Genomic DNA, 17,865 nt, shown 5'->3' on the forward strand with positions numbered 1-17,865 from the left:
AGGTGTTGGTTTTGTGTCTCCTGGAGCAGGTGTTGGTTTTGTATCTCCTACACCTGGTGTTGGTTTTGTGTCTCCTGGAGCAGGTATTGGTTTTGTGTCTCCTACACCTGGTGTTGGTTTTGTGTCTCCTGGAGCAGGTGTTGGTTTTGTATCTCCTACACCTGGTGTTGGTTTTGTGTCTCCTGGAGCAGGTGTTGGTTTTGTGTCTCCTACACCTGGTGTTGGTTTTGTGTCTCCTGGAGCAGGTGTTGGTTTTGTGTCTCCTGGAGCAGGTGTTGGTTTTGTGTCTCCTGGAGCAGGTGTTGGTTTTGTGTCTCCTGGAGCAGGTGTTGGTTTTGTGTCTCCTACACCTGGTGTTGGTTTTGTGTCTCCTGGAGCAGGTGTTGGTTTTGTGTCTCCTACACCTGGTGTTGGTTTTGTGTCTCCTGGAGCAGGTGTTGGTTTTGTGTGTCTTGGAGCAGGTGTTGGTTTTGTGTCTCCTATACCAAGTATTGGTTTTGTGTCTCCTGGAGCAGGTGTTGGTTTTGTGTCTCCCAGAGCAGGTGTTGGTTTTGTGTCTCCTATACCAAGTATTGGTTTTGTGTCTCCTGGAGCAGGTGTTGGTTTTGTGTCTCCTACACCTGGTGTTGGTTTTGTGTGTCTTGGAGCAGGTGTTGGTTTTGTGTCTCCTACACCTGGTGTTGGTTTTGTGTCTCCTGGAACAGGTGTTGGTTTTGTGTCTTCTGGAACAAGTGTTTGTTTTGTGTCTCCTGGAACAGGTGTTGGTTTTGTGTCTCCTGGAACTGGTGTTGGTTTTGTGTCTCCTACTCCTGATGTTGGTTTTGTGTCTCCTGGAACAGGTGTTGGTTTTGTGTCTCCTGGAACAGGTGTTGGTTTTGTGTCTCCTGGAGCAGGTTTTGGTTTTGTGTCTCCTACACCTGCTGTTGGTTTTATGTCTCCTGGTACAGGTGTTTGTTTTGTGTCTTCTGGAGCAGGTTTTGGTTTTGTGTCTCCTACACCTGATGTTGGTTTTATGTCTCCTGGTAAAGGTGTTTGTTTTGTGTCTTCTGGAGCAGGTATTGGTTTTGTGTCTCCTACACCTGATGTTGGTTTTATGTCTCCTGGTACAGGTGTTTGTTTTGTGTTTTCTGGAGCAGGTATTGGTTTTGTGTCTCCTACTCCTAATGTTGGTTTTGTGTCTCCTGGTACAGGTGTTTGTTTTGTGTCTTCTGGAGCAGGTATTGGTTTTGTGTCTCCTACACCTGATGTTGGTTTTATGTCTCCTGGAACAGGTGTTTGTTTTGTGTCTCTTGGAACAGGTGTTGGTTTTGTGTCTCCTGGAACAGGTGTTGGTTTTGTGTCTCCTACACCAGGTGTTGGTTTTGTGTCTATTGGAACAGGTGTTGGTTTTGTTTCTTCTACACCAGGTGTTTGTTTTGTGTCTCCTACACCAGGTGCTGGTTTTGTGTCTTCTGGAACAGGTGTTGGTTTTGTTTCTTCTGGAGCAGGTGTTGGTTTTGTGTCTCCTAGAACAGGTGTTAGTTTTGTGCCTTCTGGAACAGGTGTTGGTTTTGTGTCTCCTAGAACAGGTGTTGGTTTTGTGTCTCCTACACCAGGTGTTGGTTTTGTGTCTCCTGGAACAGGTGTTGGTTTTGTGTCTCCTGGAGCAGGTGTTGGTTTTGTGTCTCCTAGAACAGGTGTTGCTTTTGTGTCTCCTAGAGCAGGTGTTGGTTTTGTGTCTCCTGGAACAGGTGTTGGTTTTGTGTCTCCTACACCAGGTGTTGGTTTTGTGTCTCCTGGAACAGGTGTTGGTTTTGTGTCTCCTAGAGCAGGTGTTAGCTTTGTGTCTCCTAGAACAGGTGTTGGTTTTGAGTCTTCTGGTTTCATTCCTAACTTTGTGTCTCTTGGAACAGGTGTTGGTTGTGTTTTTGTTACAATTGGTACAAGTTCACTGTGGGCTTGAGTAGGCGAAAGTATTTTGATGTCACCGATGCGCCTTCTTTTAGAGAATTTTAAGAATGGTGTTGGTTTATCAGTTTCTTCACCATGTATTGGTTTTGTGTGAGACTGAGGTCGTGTTGGTTTCGTGTCCATTGTTGTGTGAAGTGTGTCTGAGCTTCTTGGTACTGCTGACTTACTTTCATCCTCACCAAGTGTATGTGCTTTAGGTTTAGCAGTAAGCTCCTGAGCATGTGGCTGTAAAACTTTGTGCATGGGTGTTGTCTTTGTGTCTCCATGAATAGTTGGTTGTGTTGTTTCTGCTGGAGAAATATATGTGTGAATGTGTGCGTTTATTTGTCACTCTAAAGGTAAAGTGTGCATCTCTTTAGGTGTGAATTGTGTGATAGTTTTTACCTAAAGAAAAAGAACAGTGTTTCAACTACCCCAAATATATTATCAATAAGCAAGTGTAGTGCAATGTATATTTGTGGTTAACTATCTGAGTGTTAAAGTGAGAGTAATGTTTGTAAATATTACCTATTTATCATTTTCTTTTCTTTTATCTTTTCAGTGTCAGCTGTTTCCATATGCATGGGGTATATCAGGTGAGTTGGTGAATATATATATATAATCATGTCAATCCTAATCACCATGTGAGAAGCATGTATATAACAAAATTGTGTACAACTAATACATCTTTGGGTAATCTTAACTTTCTAATATATGAATATATATGTGAATATGTTAAAATGTTATATATTAGTGATCAGTATAATCAAGTTATAATTCAACAAAATAAACATAATATAAATTGAAATATTTCAAGAGATCAAATAAGCAATGTTAGGCAGTGTGTGTTTGTGTTTGTGACCGGGTGTTTATGTTTTCACATGAGTGTCTGGGGTGAAGGTTCAGCATTCCAGCATGAGACTAGCTTTATGTGTGTTGAACAAACATGAGCCCTGCCGTCATGTCTTGCTCAATGTTACTGTCTCTCTTCTTACAGTTTAGCAGCCCCAGCTCAAGTTACAACAACAGGAGACATGAAATGGCTTCACAATATTCACCTTGCACAGATACTCTCATTAAAAATTATATGCACCTGGTGTTTTCCAGAACACATAAGAATTAGTCTCATTGTTATATGAAATAATATATTGTTAGATGCTATGTACAAAGTGAGGTAGGGGGTGGGTGTATGCACATCGTGTAACACATAGTGTGGAATGTATATGTACTATCACAGATTAATAATTTGTATGTAGCTGCTGCAAATAAATAAGTACTACAATACCTTGATATAAAAGAAGACATACAAAGTTTAGAATATGACGGAGGGTTGGGTGTTAAAACGTTCACAGTTTCCCTCACCAAATAATATGTTCTCCCACCAATGTGATGCCTCTGACTTAGACGGAATGTTGTCAAGCACTGAACCCTTCACACCAAATGATTAGAAGATCTCTAAAACCTTGAAATAAACAAAATCTCAGTGATAAAGCAATTAATACCATTTGTTCCATTTTCCTATTACTGGTATGGCTCAGGTTTTCCAGACCATTGCCAGAAGCAGCACATGGTGGGTCAACATGACGCTGTGGAGAAGTGCAGAGAAAGGCTGAAAAGAAAGACACGGGACAGAGAGCATGAAATGAGAACTGAGCCTTGACTTACTTGACTTGACCTTCGTAACTCTGACTTTCTTCTTTTCCTCCTCCTCATGAATCAGCTCGTCGGCCTCTTCCGTCGTCACTTGCTCTGTGGGTGCATGCAGGCCAGTCAGCCTCTACCTCTAACACACCTCACTCAGCTGGGGCCAAGTCTCACTCTATCTACATCTATGAACTAAAATTACTCAACTGCATCATAATGAAATAAATGCATCTATTTGACATTCTCATCTATAATCACTGGACTTTCTATAAGACTACAAAGCATTGGTTCTATTACTAATAAATGATGGATTTGCTGCTAACGATATGACTTCAAAATATCTGCCTGACCTCATAAAAATAATCTATGGCTAACTCCTCAGGTAAACATCTATCTAAGGCTAACTCCCTAAATGCAGAAAACCTCAGATCTCCATTGAATTATGAAAGGAGAATCATTAAGTTTAAATATAAATGAGTCCCCTAATAACATAGTGTACCAAGCGTCTTTCTAAAGCCTATATGGCGCTTGGTACACTATGTTACTAAGTGCCTCAAATGCTATATAATAAAAACAGGGTACCCCTTTAAGATCTTGAAAACCACAAAATAATCTAGACACAACACTGCAGCTCTACTAAGAGGAAGCACTGGGGCAAAGTCAAGTGAGATAGGACAAAGTTTCACAACACAACATGGGGGTCGGGGCTTACCATATTTTGCTTCTCGGTAAGCTTCCTCAACTAACACCTGAGCAACCATGACTGAGTGGCCATGCTTCTCCACCATGTTGATGAGTGGCTGCTGAGTCTCTGGCTTCTTCAGGGCAGGGAGCTTCCCAGCCTCACAGCAAGCAATGATCTCTTCTGTTTCAATGCCTTGGTTTAGCATCTGAGACACCTTGGTAAGCTCCTGAGTGGTGGAGGAGAACATGCCCATCTCTCTTGGGACAATCTCCTTGAACAGTGCATCTGGTTTAATGTTCTTGGCGTGCTTCACCATACGTAAGAAAGCCTTGAGGCCAACAGGGTGCTTCTTGGCCTGCTCCTGGGTTTCTTGGGCCAAAACAATGGAGACATTTCTATGGTGCCCAATGTGCTCACAAATTTTAACTAGTGCAGGTTGAATCTTAGGTTGCAGGAGAGACTTGAACTCACCAGCCCTGAACATTGACCATATTTCACTGACCTTAATGCTGCTCTTCAGCAATGTGTGAATTCTGGCCAGCTCAGTAATAACTTGCTGATCCTCAAAGAACTGAGGAGCTATTTCCTTGACAACCTCTTCACCTTTAACTGAAGTCTCAGAAACCTTCACAAAGCATTTCACACCAGGAATCTGATTGGGAGCAAATTCACTGGGCTGTATCTCAGGGTAGCGTTCCTCAAGAGTCATAGGTGCCTTCCAGTTTGAGTAAACTTCCGCTACACAGCGTTCTTTAACTGATTTGTAAACCTTGACTTCTTTTCTCTCAGTCAAAGGCTTCCAGGCTTTCTTTTTTGCTTCTTCAAGCTCCTTTTCAAGCTGAACTGAACGTTCCTGCTTTTCAACCTTGAGTCGTTCTATGGCCTCATGGTGTTCTTGTCTCATTTTGACGGCACGTTCTCTCTCCTTTTCTCTCATTAGCTCAGCAGCGTGCTGGATGTGTACAGCTGCATACCTTTCATCGTCGACCTTCAACTTCTCTTCAAAAGTCAGTTCTGGGATTGAAAAATTCAAAACTCTTTGTAGTTATTGTCCTACTGAGTACTTACATGAGAGCCAAGAGTTGGTGTCAGTGTTTAGTGTCAGTGTTAAGCATCAAACCACAACACAAGAGGCAACACAAGTACCAGGGTGCCCAGAGAGCACCGCACCAAAGACACAGAGAGTGTGACAGCAGTCTTAGCACATTGCCTCTTGTGTTGTACCAAATAAGAGGAAATAAAATGTTGTATTGTATCAGTATAATAATCAGCATAATTATTAGCATAATAAAACAATAATCAGCATAATTAGCATAATGATAATTATCAGCATAATAATCAGCATTGTAATGATTATCAGCATAATAATTAGCATAATAATGATCAGCATAATAATTAGCAGAATAATATCAATAGTAAATAATAATAATAATAATAATAATAATAATAATAATAATAATAATAATAATAGTAATAATTATGGAAATCAAAATCATTGGACTGCAGGTAATGGAAACATCATGTTAATTCTTATTGTAGAGCTGTTACTGTTATTGCTGAAGCTTTAAGCGAAGGCATGTGAGCCTCTGAGCATGAACCTTCTTTCATTAGCAATAATGCAAATCAAAGTTCATTAATATCCCTTGCTTGTTCTGCTGCTCAAATAATAAAGTAATAGCTGTCCTCAATATCCAGGTAGTATGTGACATACATGTGTACTTATTCTGATCTATGTATGCCACATCCATGTGTGTAGAGAGGACGTTCTTATTAAGATACAGAACTGCTTGAGGGTCTCACCTGTCACCTCCAGCGTGGCCTTGGTGAAGGTTTCTCCCTCAGAGTTGACGGCACGGCAGGTGTACTCGCCGCGCATCTCAGGCCGCGCCTGAACCACGGTCAGCATTGCCTTGTCGTTGCGGACTCTCATCTAAGGCAAACACCGCAATGCAGGAGAAATGTCTTTATCATGGCTATAAAGCCTGCAACTTTTCGCCTGACATGTGTACCATGAAACCCAGAGTCTTGGTGCTCATACACTTCCACACATATGCAAAATGGGCTACTTTATCCATGTCTTCTTTTCCTTATGTTAGTAAGTTCTTGGGGTGGAATGTTACACCCCTACAATATATTATCATTCTCACCCTCATCACCAGACCCAGTTCCTCATACAAGAAAAGTGACATCTAAAAAATATTCAAGAAAACAAAGAGAAAGAGAAACTGCTTTTGAGCCAGAGGAAAATGACACACACTGATGTAGCATTCAGTCACTCCTGCCCCCAGACCCTGTCATGGTCACATCATTTCCCAATATTTTGAAGGTGTCTGAACATACAATGATCTTAGATTATACAAAATATAAACACTGCCTTATAAATCACCATTCATCAGCTCTCACATTAGCCACATCCTCATTCTCATTTTCTCAAACTGTCTATCACACATCCTCCTATCATCATGGTTTTCTATAACAATTTTGTATTGAAGGAAATGTCCCTTTCTGACAAAATCTTTGCCGTGAAATTGTGTAAGTTTCTGTACATTTCTGTACTTCAGGGTGCTGCACCACAAAACTATAACACATTCTTCTGTGTGATTCCATGACAAGTCTTGCTTGAACCAGAAAAAATATGTGAAGCTGCAAAAAAAAATCATGATTTTTTCTCATACAATTTTTTCTTCCATGACAATGTAAAAAAGATGTTTAGCCAAAAAGTACAGATACCAACAGGAAAACATAAAGTAAGTATTTGAAACAGCCATGAATCATTAACCTAATCATGACACTCACAAGATAAGAATGTATTCACTCCTGTCACTGAATAATGTTCCTTTTGTAAAGTGTCCTGAGCCAGTTAATGAATTATTCTACAGACTAGATTTCCTCTCATACCTGATAGGAAGCGTGCTGGCGGATGAGCTTGTTGTTGTGGTACCAGCTGATCTCTGGCTTGGGGTTACCCGCGAAAGTGGTGGTGAATGTGATGGTTTCCATTTCCTTGACATGTGTGTTGACAATTTCTTCTGTGAATTGTGGTTTGGTGTGTTCGGCTGTTTGAACAAAAAAATCATTATTATCAATATCATAACTACTCCCACATCACAATTTGCAACTAATTCAATGCCATAGTACCAGTGTTCTAGTTTCATGTTTAGTTTCCCCTCCGTGTAGGGGGCAGGTACAGCCATGGGTCTGGGCAGAGGGAAATGCAGGCCATAGGCTTGTACAGTTCCTTCAACAGTGTAATCTGAACCTACATGCTGGGCTTCACACTTCCCAACACATGAAATATGAATACTATTTTTGTACAAAATTATATTAAACCTGAGGTCACGGATATGACAAGATTATTGCTCATGCACAAAGCAATATAGGTGACCAAATAACTTTCCTTTGGCCCTAATCATTTATCTGTTAAAAACAATGAGGTACTTCTGCTGGAAATTTCTCATAACCAGTGGGAAGTCTGTGGAAGGTGGGTCTTCAGTACTATGATTAGTGTAATATTCGGTAAATTATGCTGGCTTACCACTCAGATATTGAGTTAATAACTTTAATTTATATGGCAGTTCAAAAGTTTTTAGTGATATCTAATTTATTAATAATTGAGTATTCATTAGGGAATCACACTATGGAAGTACAGTGGTTGTGTCCCTTTCTGTGATGTGAGCTCCGAACTCCCTATGCTGTTCATCCTCTCTTGCAAGTTGTTGCATACTTGGGAACCTAAGGAAGCTTGCAGCGCGTCCCCAGGTGAGGCTATTCCTGGCCGAGACAGGCGTCTCAACGTGCCAGTAATGTGTAAATGAGCACTGGTGCATGGCATGCATTGTATTTTCTGCTCCTAACACCACTTTTAAATACACATTTTCTAATTTTTAACTTGTTGCTCCTGCATTTACAAAAGTGCTCCTTTATGCAGAAAAAAATTCTCAGACAGAAAATTAAGAGTAGTTTATTTATCCATGCACAGCCTCATGGAGTAAGCAACTAACACATAACACAACTTACCTTCAGTTTATGTGGCACTAGTCCATGCATTCATTTTCAAGCAGCAAAAATTCTTCAAGACTATCAGCCTTCCCCAAATTTTCACTGTTGGGAGACTTTTCTACGTCACCACTCACAGAGCTGCTGCGCTGCTCTGAATCAGAAGCAGATGTGCACTTGGAGGAAAACAATGATTTTTGTAATGAATTTCCATTTACAGGATTTGTGATGGGGGACAATGATATGCAGGAAATTTTTGAAATCTTAACACCAGAGGAGGAAGCTGATGCTTCCTCGCTGCCTTGGCCACAACTGCCTGGAGCTGGAGCTTGTGTCCTTCCTGGTGCTGGGCCAGGAGCTTGTGACATTACAGGGGTTGGTGAACTAGTAACTCGTTCAGGAACTGTTGGCACATTCTCTATGCTTTTAGGGCCATAAGTCGTGTTGAACAGAGACTTTCGACTTGTTATAGGACTTGAGATTGTCACAAAGGAAGACCTTGGGCTTGTGTATCTAGAGGAACTTTGAGTAGTGGTTGGAGACTTGGCAAGAGGTGGACTTTTGCCTCTACCACTGCTTGGATTGGATGCTTGGCTCAGTTCAGTCACTAAAGGCTTGCCTGAAGGACTGGATATCTTGGGTGCTAATGGAAGGTGACTTTTTGTTGAGACTCTTGAATGTTTTACAATCTCATCACTGAATTTCCTGTGGGACTGATCCATCCCTCTGTCAACTGACATTGTCCTTGGAGGCCTGACCAAACATCTCTGCCGTTTTTCTCTGGATGGCCGGGGAGATTCCTGGGGACTGGAGTCTTCAAGCTCCTCTGTTGATGAATATTGGTAAATTGGCATGGGTATCTTGGTGCTCTCATGTATTTGTTTAAATGTTTTTCTGATAAGTTGTGGTGTTGTTAAAGGAGAACTTGGCTCACTCCAGACACTCCTTTTTGGTGTTTCTGGTGTCCCAATAAGACTGTCCAAAGAAGGTTCTGTTGACATTGTGTGACAGCTTTCTCCACTGGGCGAGAACTTCCTCACCTGTTTTGGTGTTGAAGCTGGGGTGGACTCACTGGACCTAGAAAACCTAGGAATCCTTGATTCTCTTTGACTTTCCACAAGTGATGTGAATGACTGAAGCAAAGGAAGCTTGTTTGGAGGTGATACTTGCTCCTTCCTGAACAAAGTTGGAGTAGATGGCAGGCTGGAGCACAGTCTAATGGTGCTGGTGACACGAAACTGTTGCTGGCCATCACAGTCACCACCAACAGATGATATCACATCTGCTTCTGCAACTTTTGTTGATGTTATTTTCTCCTTTTCAGCTTTAGAAAATGAAATGTTGCATTCAGTCTTAAACTTTTCTGCTGCAGGCTTATTTTTGACCACATATCTATTCACTTTTGAATTTCCTATTTGCACCTTTGAATCCGCATCATTTGTTGCACCCTGCTTACAGGATGCCTTCTGACTGAGGGCGTCCTGATGCTTGGAGGATGATGAAGGAATGAAGGCATCCATTTTCTTTAATATTGGTTTCCTCCTAAGTGTGGGAGTCAGCTGGTGCCACACACCTTCTTTGTGTTCCACCTGATCAGGATTTTCTGGTCTGGAGACATCTGAGCAGGGAATGGATTTTCCTGTAGTCTTCAAAATTGACTTTCTCTGTATCTTTACATCAGGACTTTTGACACTACTAGGTTCCAAAGCCTGGGGTGATATAATTTTTATAGTGGCAAGTTGTGGCTTCACCTCTAGTTGTGACAATTTACTTATTTCATTACTGAGGGAAACTCTTATGTCTGTTACTGGTATTGTTCCTTTTGCATCTGCTTTGTTGTTTTGGAAATCTACAAATGATATCTGTGGTTCAGGTTTTTCAATGGCAGTAAAATGAGGTAAACTATCAATTTTGGTGCTGACAGTAATACCATCAGACTGTTTTTCATTCTTTCCTGCAGACCCATTTGATGCTGTTACTAGAGTTCTTAAACTTTCTGAGATAAATGAATGGTTTGTGAAACTTTCTGGAGTATCAGTATTAACTGTTGTTGGCTTTGAGACACTTGCATTGATATTTTGTTCTGAAGAGAGTTCCTCCTCAGGTGACTTCTGCTTCTTATTTTGCTCAATTGTCATTTCTATTTCTGCCGTGATATCAGCCTGGGCCAGTGAGCTCAAGGCTTCAATCACCTGAGATATTGAGTTTCTATGAGAGCTGAGATAGTTTGACATCACTGCTTTGGCATAGTCTGGTGAATCAGTCTGAGTCTCATCTTCTGACACAGTTGATGGTGTCTCACCATCAAATTTGAAGTGAACGTGCTTAGTATTTGGACTCAGTAAAGATAATTTGGCAGCAGCAAGATTCTCCTGCTCTGCAAAGTAAGACGACCCAACTGTGCGGTCGCTGTGTCGTCGACTTGGCGTTTCACTGAAGGTTTCACTTTCAGAGATAAACACAGAATCACTACCCATGGACAGGTCACCAAAAGACAATGAACTTCCTAATTCAAGCTGTGACAAGCGATCACTTTGGGGTTCAGTGGATGGGATGTCACTCTGGCACTCAGACCCAAGGTCAGTGTCACACTCTGAGATGGTGTCTTTGCTACTCATGCAGGAGTTAATGGAGGCTGAGGGTCTTTCAAGGCTGTCTACAGATATACTTGTTCGATATGTACTTGTGCTTATAACACTCCCAACCCAAATGCATGGCTCTTGGCTGGCAGGCTGATAGGCTAGGGGTGAACTAGGGAAGGAGGACACACATGAAGCAGCAGGGGAGCTTTGCACACACATTCCTTGTCCTGAAACAGGAGCTGCTGCTAGGACAGGCTGGGCAACGGATAAGCTGGAGTCAAACACTGACGAACACTGGGCATAGGAAGGTTGACACACTGGGGGACTCTGCAACACAGAGTGGGAGGGCTGATAAACAGGCTGGGAGGGCTGCAATAAAGGCTGGGGAGGCTGCAACACAGGCTGGGAGGTCTGCAACACAAGTTGGGGGGACTGCAACACAGGCCTAGATGCTGGTTCCAGGGCAGGACAGGGCTGGCCAGCCCTCCGGCGTGCACGGGATCGTTCCACAATACCTGTCATGGCCTGTTTGAGGTCCTCCATGCGAGTCACCCAGTCTGGCTTGCGGTACGCCTTGGATTCCTCCGTGTGTTCTGCAGAGAGACACACATAGTAAGTGGACAGTCCACCTGATGGCTGACAATAACCCAAAGAAAACTGCAAATAAACTGCAAATAGAAAATACTTTAAGAAATAAATTGAGGACTTCTCAAAAAAATATTTGGCACGTCAGATGTGAGCAGCGTAATAAAGCAAAATTTGACTGATTTCCCAGGATTAATTATAAAGCATTTGTGAATTTGGATTATGGCTGACTATTTCAGTGTAAGTAATAAAATAATTCCACCACCACCAATGCTGTAAGCAAACAGAAAAAAGAATCACAGTAAATAAAGAAGAAACCATTATAAGACCTGTGAATAAAAATATAAATTATCATGATAAATGAAACATGATGTCTAGATGATGCAAATGTTTAAGATATCGATATAAGGGTTAATAGCGGTGTTGTTGTTAGGGTCCAGAATGTTGAGAGAGTGATGTAAAGATCAGTGACAGGTTCACAGGTGAGTAACGGAGACAAGGCAGTGCAGGAAGGCCTGGAAGAAAATGGGAAGCAGGTATGCAGAAATGAATCAGCATACCTGAGTCCACATGATGAAAATAGCATTCAAATACATCAGACAAAAGCAATAAAGATCAGAGGCTGCAAGTCCTTGTTTGCCAACAAAATTATTTAATAATCTTAAATAAAAATCAAGCCTTTTTTTTAAATTTAATGCTGTGAACAATTAAAGGATGAGCATATGGAGATATTTTACTTAATGACTTGGCCTAAAGAAGAATGTCAAAGTTTATCCCAAGGCCTTAAAACTAGAGTTCTATTGTTATCAGGAAATGCAAAATGACTTGGGTCGGTTCCTTTATAACCTGACTCAATGGACAGGGAATCAACATACCCTGGAGGACAACTACAGTGGTGACGGTTGTGTCAACACCATTCCTGTTCAGGGCCTCACATGTGTACTCCCCGCAGTCATCCAGGACAGCATGAGGAATGTTGAGGACAGATGTGCCGTCCTCATAAGTCTCCAAAGCAACATTCTCTGTCACCTCAACTGGAGTATTGTCAACGTGCCACTTGATGGTTGGCTTCGGGTACCCAGTGGCCTTGGTGATCAGGCTGAAAAATGCGAATAATAGTAGTTTTAGTTATATCCAGATGAGAAATGAAGATCACCAATAACTAATTCAGCTAGCCTACATGAAATTAGCTTAAGTATATGAATTTAATTTTTTTTAAAAGATAAACTCAATAAACCTCATATTATTTCTTAAATTCTCAATGCTTAAAAATTATTTATTAACTCCTGAACTTAAAACTGTAATAGCTTCCTCTGGTGAGACGGTTGGAGTAGGGAGCTAATGGCCAAAGTCCTTGTGCTAGCTTACCTTACTGGGCTGCCTTCCTTCACCTCCACGACCTTTGCAAGTCTGGTGATGAAGAAGGGAGAGGAGCCCGCCTCGGAGGTATCTGACTCCGAACCCTTGTCGACCTCCTCCGTCTCTTCCTCCTCAGATATTGACAAAACAGCCTTGTCTGAGACTGAGGTGACAGTTGCAACCTCAGAGTCTTGCTGGTACTCATATGCTGTTGTTGGGGTTGTAAAGTGTGACCATTAGATTTTTTGATATCTGAATAAAAAATCACAATAAAATAATAATGATAATGACAATTTTTTTTAATAATAATAATAATAATTACATAATACAGACAAACAAATAAGAAAATTCTATACACTGAGTTCAGAAATCACAAAATTACTAGGTACCGTACTTGACTATCTCATTTCTTAAAGAAATGGACACAACAAATTAAAATCAGAAAATGTTCATGCACTACATACATAATAAAAACACACCAAGTGCATGATTTTTGTACAATTCAACATGAAAGTGTTCACTCTCCACCAAACCACTACACAGAATGAAAATACTTGAAAAGAAATGTTAGTCAAATAAAAAATAAAAAATGTGTCCAATGTCTCCTAGCAGAAGTGTAAGTAAACTAATCCAGCAGCCATGAGCCAGTTAGGGACATACAACCCGGCGAACACAAAAATGCCAGCAACACAAATGTTCCTACGGAAGGAGGCACAGCAATAGACAAGGCAGCTGCAAGGAGGTTGCTGTTTTCTCAAGAAATAGACAAGTGACCAGACTTACACTCCACAGCCAGGTTAGCTGTGGTTCTTGCTTCCCCGGCCTTATTCCGGGCTATGCAGGTGTAGTCTCCAGCATCTTCCGGGAACACTTCACTGATCTCCAGCCCAGCGTGTCCGTCAGGGGTCTGGGTCACCTGCATTTCTCGGTGGTGGCCTATCGGTCGGCCGTTCTGGAGCCACAGAAGCCTGGGTTTGGGGTTCCCCGTCACCCGGCAAGAGAAGCGAACCTCATCTCCGTCCATTACTCGGAGAGGGGTAAGAGGAGGGTTAAAGGCTGGCGGTTCAGCCTCTTCGGCTCCCTCGCCCTCCACCAGCAGTGTGGCTGTGGAGGAGGCTCGACCAATGGGGTTTTGAGCAGTGACAGTATAGTCACCAGAGTCATCTTCAAATAGTTCCCCAAGAACGAGAGAACTTTTGTTGTCTCCACTTGTAATCTGCACTTCAAGCTCCTCATCGGCTGTGATCTTCTGACCATGTCTGAACCATGTGAAGTCAGCTTCAGGTTTTGAGATTACTTCAGCTTCTAAGAAAGCCACCTCTCCTTCTGGTATTATCTGAGGCACCAGCGGTTTGATGAACATTGGCGGTTCCATTTCAATTGTTTCTTCAGGTTCTAGTGGAAGGAAAGGGACAATTTTGACAAAACACTTGCATGCAAGGATACTAGTGGTCAGGTTATGTGATCATTGTTTGTCCCTCATTCTAGATGTGCTGAAGCATACATATCCCATTTGGCCTTCTAGATTGCTCCAGCCTAACAAGTCATATGTGGTTAAGTAGCATAAGGGTCTAGTGGGTCAGTACCTAAGACCAGTCATGCAACACCTTCACCAATTTGTATGGCCACACACCTAGAGTGGCAAGCAATGTATGCCCAGCACGTTAAAAAAAAGTCTGAATAGTATTTTATCTCAGAAGATATGAGTATGTACGTGACAGGAGGATCAGGGTCAACTTACGTGTTACAATAACTGTGGCGACAGATCTGGCTTCTCCAACCTCATTGAAAATTTTCACTTCATATTCCCCAGTGTCGTCTTCGAAAACTTCCTCCATACAGAGGGTCGTTTCATCTTCAAGGTTTTCAATCTTATAGTCCAGGGAAGGCTTTAGTTCCTTCCCCTGATGATACCACTTGACAGTGGGTGGCGGGAAGGCTTCAAAGTTGGCCTGAAGGACCAGTGGAGAAGATTTCTTTATGACTTGTGCCTGGAGTGGGAAAGTAATTCTAGGCGCTTGTCTCAGCTCCTGCTTCTCCAGGATCTCCAGGTCCTCCACTGTAAGGTAGGTGGCTGTTTCATCCTGGCCGTGCTGGTTCACAGCCAGACAGCGGTACAGCCCCGTGTCATCAATAAATACCTCACCAATAGTGAGAGCAGCTCGCCCTGTGGTGGCATCATATTCCTGAACAAATTCCTGGGAGGGCAATATCTCGTCCTCCAGATGGTACCACAACACCCTCGGTGTGGGGTTGCCTTTGATTGTGGTTTCCAGGACCGTCCTTGAGCCATGCTTCACGCTCTGGGGCTTCAAGGGCTCAATGACCTTCGGCGGCTGCCCTCGAGGCCTGTCTTTACGTGCTGAAATATGGAAGATGAAAATAATGGCTGATCTCTTCAATACCTGGGGAGCCAACAACCTGATAAAATTTAATTAGGTGGATAAGCAGTTAATATGTTAAATGATTTTATTTAGCTTATTAAATGGGTGTGATAAGACATTAATATAATTAATACATGTAAGTAGATGGGGAGGAAAATAAACATATACAAAAGGGACCAACACAAGATTCGGCCACGAAAGATCCAAAGTATTCTTCATCTGCAGACTTCCAGTTGTTGTCATTCCACTCATTACCTCCAAAGATTCAAGGCAAACGAAGGTAAAATATTCTTCTACTTTTAATGGAGAAACTCTCCCCGCTACAACTCCAGCCCATGACAAGGGCCAAAGATATGACTTAAGTGATCCCCTCTGGCATGCGCCATGAATTGATGAAGGCAGGGAAGGGCGGAAGGGGCGTGCCGGGGTGGCTGCCAACGGCACCATTCATCAGGGGTAAAGATAACCACAGCCGGCTGGTGGGGCGGCGACCTGCGCCGCAGAAAGCTACTAGGCACAATGGATAATGACGGGAACCATTACAGTGATAGTTTGCTTCACATTATTAAGTTGCCTTTTAACCTTCATAGCGGGGATTAGATGCGTGTGCGGGCAGCCCGGCCAGCGGCCAGCGCTCTCATCCCTACAAGGCTCGCCGGCCCCTCCGCCCGGAGGCGCGCTTTGAACCAAGATAAAATAAATATTCCTTGAAGAGTCTTGGCGTGCAGGAGCCTCGTGCAAACAAAACAAGGACGTCATTATGATGAGCAAAACAGCACTGTTGCGTAATTATAATGTAGGCTTGTGTAATTAATTGTGTGGTGAATAACGTGGTACTTACAGGAGCTGAGAGAAACTTCGCTGCAGAATAAATCCAGGAGATTAGCGGTTAAGTATTAGTGAGTGAAGATCGTATTATAATACACAAATAATTATTCACATCATATATACACACAGAGGCGCGTCGCTACAGAGTATGAACAATCATGAATCTCAGAGTGGCCGCCGCCTGAGGGTGACGCCCATCAACACGTGACTATTCCAGGGGCGGATGACTTACGCCACAACCACGACAACATGGCGAAGGCGACGCGGCTACTCGACGGGCAGCGGCGTCACCATCCCGAGACGTTCACCTGTGCACAGCGAAACTCGGAGTGACGCCCAGCCGGCCCGATGCCCCGCGCCCGCCGCCGGCAGTGACGTCACGCCCTTGGCTGTGAGCCCCTTGGCGCCGCGGCCACGCATCGCTCACCCAAGGCGCCGGATGATTGGTTGGGCATCGCGGCATTCAACGGAAAAAACGGGGGTGTAGAAAGGCAACGCAATGGTGAATGAAAGACAACGCAATGATAGGTTGGGTGTAGAAAGTCCATTATGATTCCTTTGTCAACCATTTACCAATATAGCCTAGTTAGGGGTTTGCTTGCAAGACCAGCCATTCCCCTTCGTTGTATTTTACAACAATAAATATTTCAATTCAATTCAGTTCCTTTGCTTGCTATCTAATTGGTGCCGACGTGTCCTGGCTCTTTTATAAAATAATGAAGAAATTAATGAATAAACTGAAGATCGATTGTTGTATTTATAGCCTATTCCAGCAAAATTAATACCTAACACGGGTATATGGAATATGTACGTAAATGTATAACAATATATTTTTGCTACTGTTTCATTACTGTCGACATTAACTTGCGAACCTTCTATAGTTCCATTAGTATTTTCAAGCGCTGAATCATCTGTAGTATATATTTTCTTCCATAACTTTGTCCGATCACTCTATGTACTTTTATGCGATGCTTCGGGCTTGAAACGACAATTAAACACCTCCCTTAATAATTCTCCCCTACGTAGGCCTACTAGTTTACATTCGCAACAATAAAACCAACCATTGATCTACTTTGAAGCAAACTGAAGAAAAATGAGTAGGCTGACCAACAACAACAAAAGGCGTAAACATATAAAAAAAAAAAAATGGAAGCCCCGTGACCCCGTGAGGTGAGTACGTTAGTATATACAATATGGGGCAGGCCGGGGCACAGGGGGCCAGGGAAGGGTAGGGAGGAGATACGGCGTGGCACAGGGGGGCAGGGCTGGGCGGGTCTATGGCTGGCAACAGGGAACGGAAGTCACCTGTATTTCGGGCTATGGTTCAGGTATGCCAAGATTCGGCTGTCACGTGAGCAATGGATCCCTCCCTCCTACCCTGAAAACTAACCCTATACAGTATGTGCTAGGATGATTGTAATAAAAGTACAACCCCTTATAATAACGTGCTAACTGGGCATCTTTGGTTACATGTTAAAGTAGACGATGACACACACACACACCACCGAACGCAACTTCCACTGCTTTAAGAGGCTGTAAATAACATTAATCACAACGCTATCAATATCCTTTTCGGTCTTTGGAAATAGCTGATGTGAGAGGCGGGGGCGTCTGAAAATACCGGCCTGTACGTGGTCCCATAGCCTAACCAGACCCCTCAAGTATATTGCAGAAGAAGAACGGATGACACGTGCCTTGTAACTTTCAATAAAATGTCTAATAATGTGTCCCTTTGACCGTCCTGGCGCCAAAACGGGCATCTTTGTTTACACTGAAGCAGACGACGACACACACGCCACCGGACGGGCTACATGTGTGACGGTGATTGATGTGTCTTGTAACTTTTAGTGATATAAAGAGTGATATGACTAAT

General features: G+C 42.7%; 1 protein-coding gene across 50 annotated transcripts in view; it reads right to left on the minus strand.

Annotated features, from left to right (window-relative positions):
• LOC126988202 (titin-like) overlaps positions 1 to 17,865 on the minus strand; it is a 208,925-nt gene that overhangs the window by 88,041 nt on the left and 103,019 nt on the right. For all 50 annotated transcript variants that reach the window (XM_050846098.1, XM_050846118.1, XM_050846140.1 and 47 more), the window contains 9 exons: positions 14,522 to 15,142; positions 13,564 to 14,175; positions 12,790 to 12,988; positions 12,297 to 12,520; positions 11,352 to 11,429; positions 7,157 to 7,314; positions 6,059 to 6,188; positions 4,286 to 5,272; positions 3,595 to 3,678 (listed from right to left, as the gene is read on the minus strand). In XM_050846098.1, coding sequence (XP_050702055.1) covers positions 3,595 to 3,678; positions 4,286 to 5,272; positions 6,059 to 6,188; positions 7,157 to 7,314; positions 11,352 to 11,429; positions 12,297 to 12,520; positions 12,790 to 12,988; positions 13,564 to 14,175; positions 14,522 to 15,142 — 3,093 coding nt within the window. The remainder of the gene's footprint in view (positions 1 to 3,594; positions 3,679 to 4,285; positions 5,273 to 6,058; positions 6,189 to 7,156; positions 7,315 to 11,351; positions 11,430 to 12,296; positions 12,521 to 12,789; positions 12,989 to 13,563; positions 14,176 to 14,521; positions 15,143 to 17,865) is intronic.

The sequence above is a fragment of the Eriocheir sinensis genome, chromosome 68 (genome assembly GCF_024679095.1).
Source record: "Eriocheir sinensis breed Jianghai 21 chromosome 68, ASM2467909v1, whole genome shotgun sequence".
NCBI lineage: Eukaryota > Metazoa > Arthropoda > Malacostraca > Decapoda > Varunidae > Eriocheir > Eriocheir sinensis.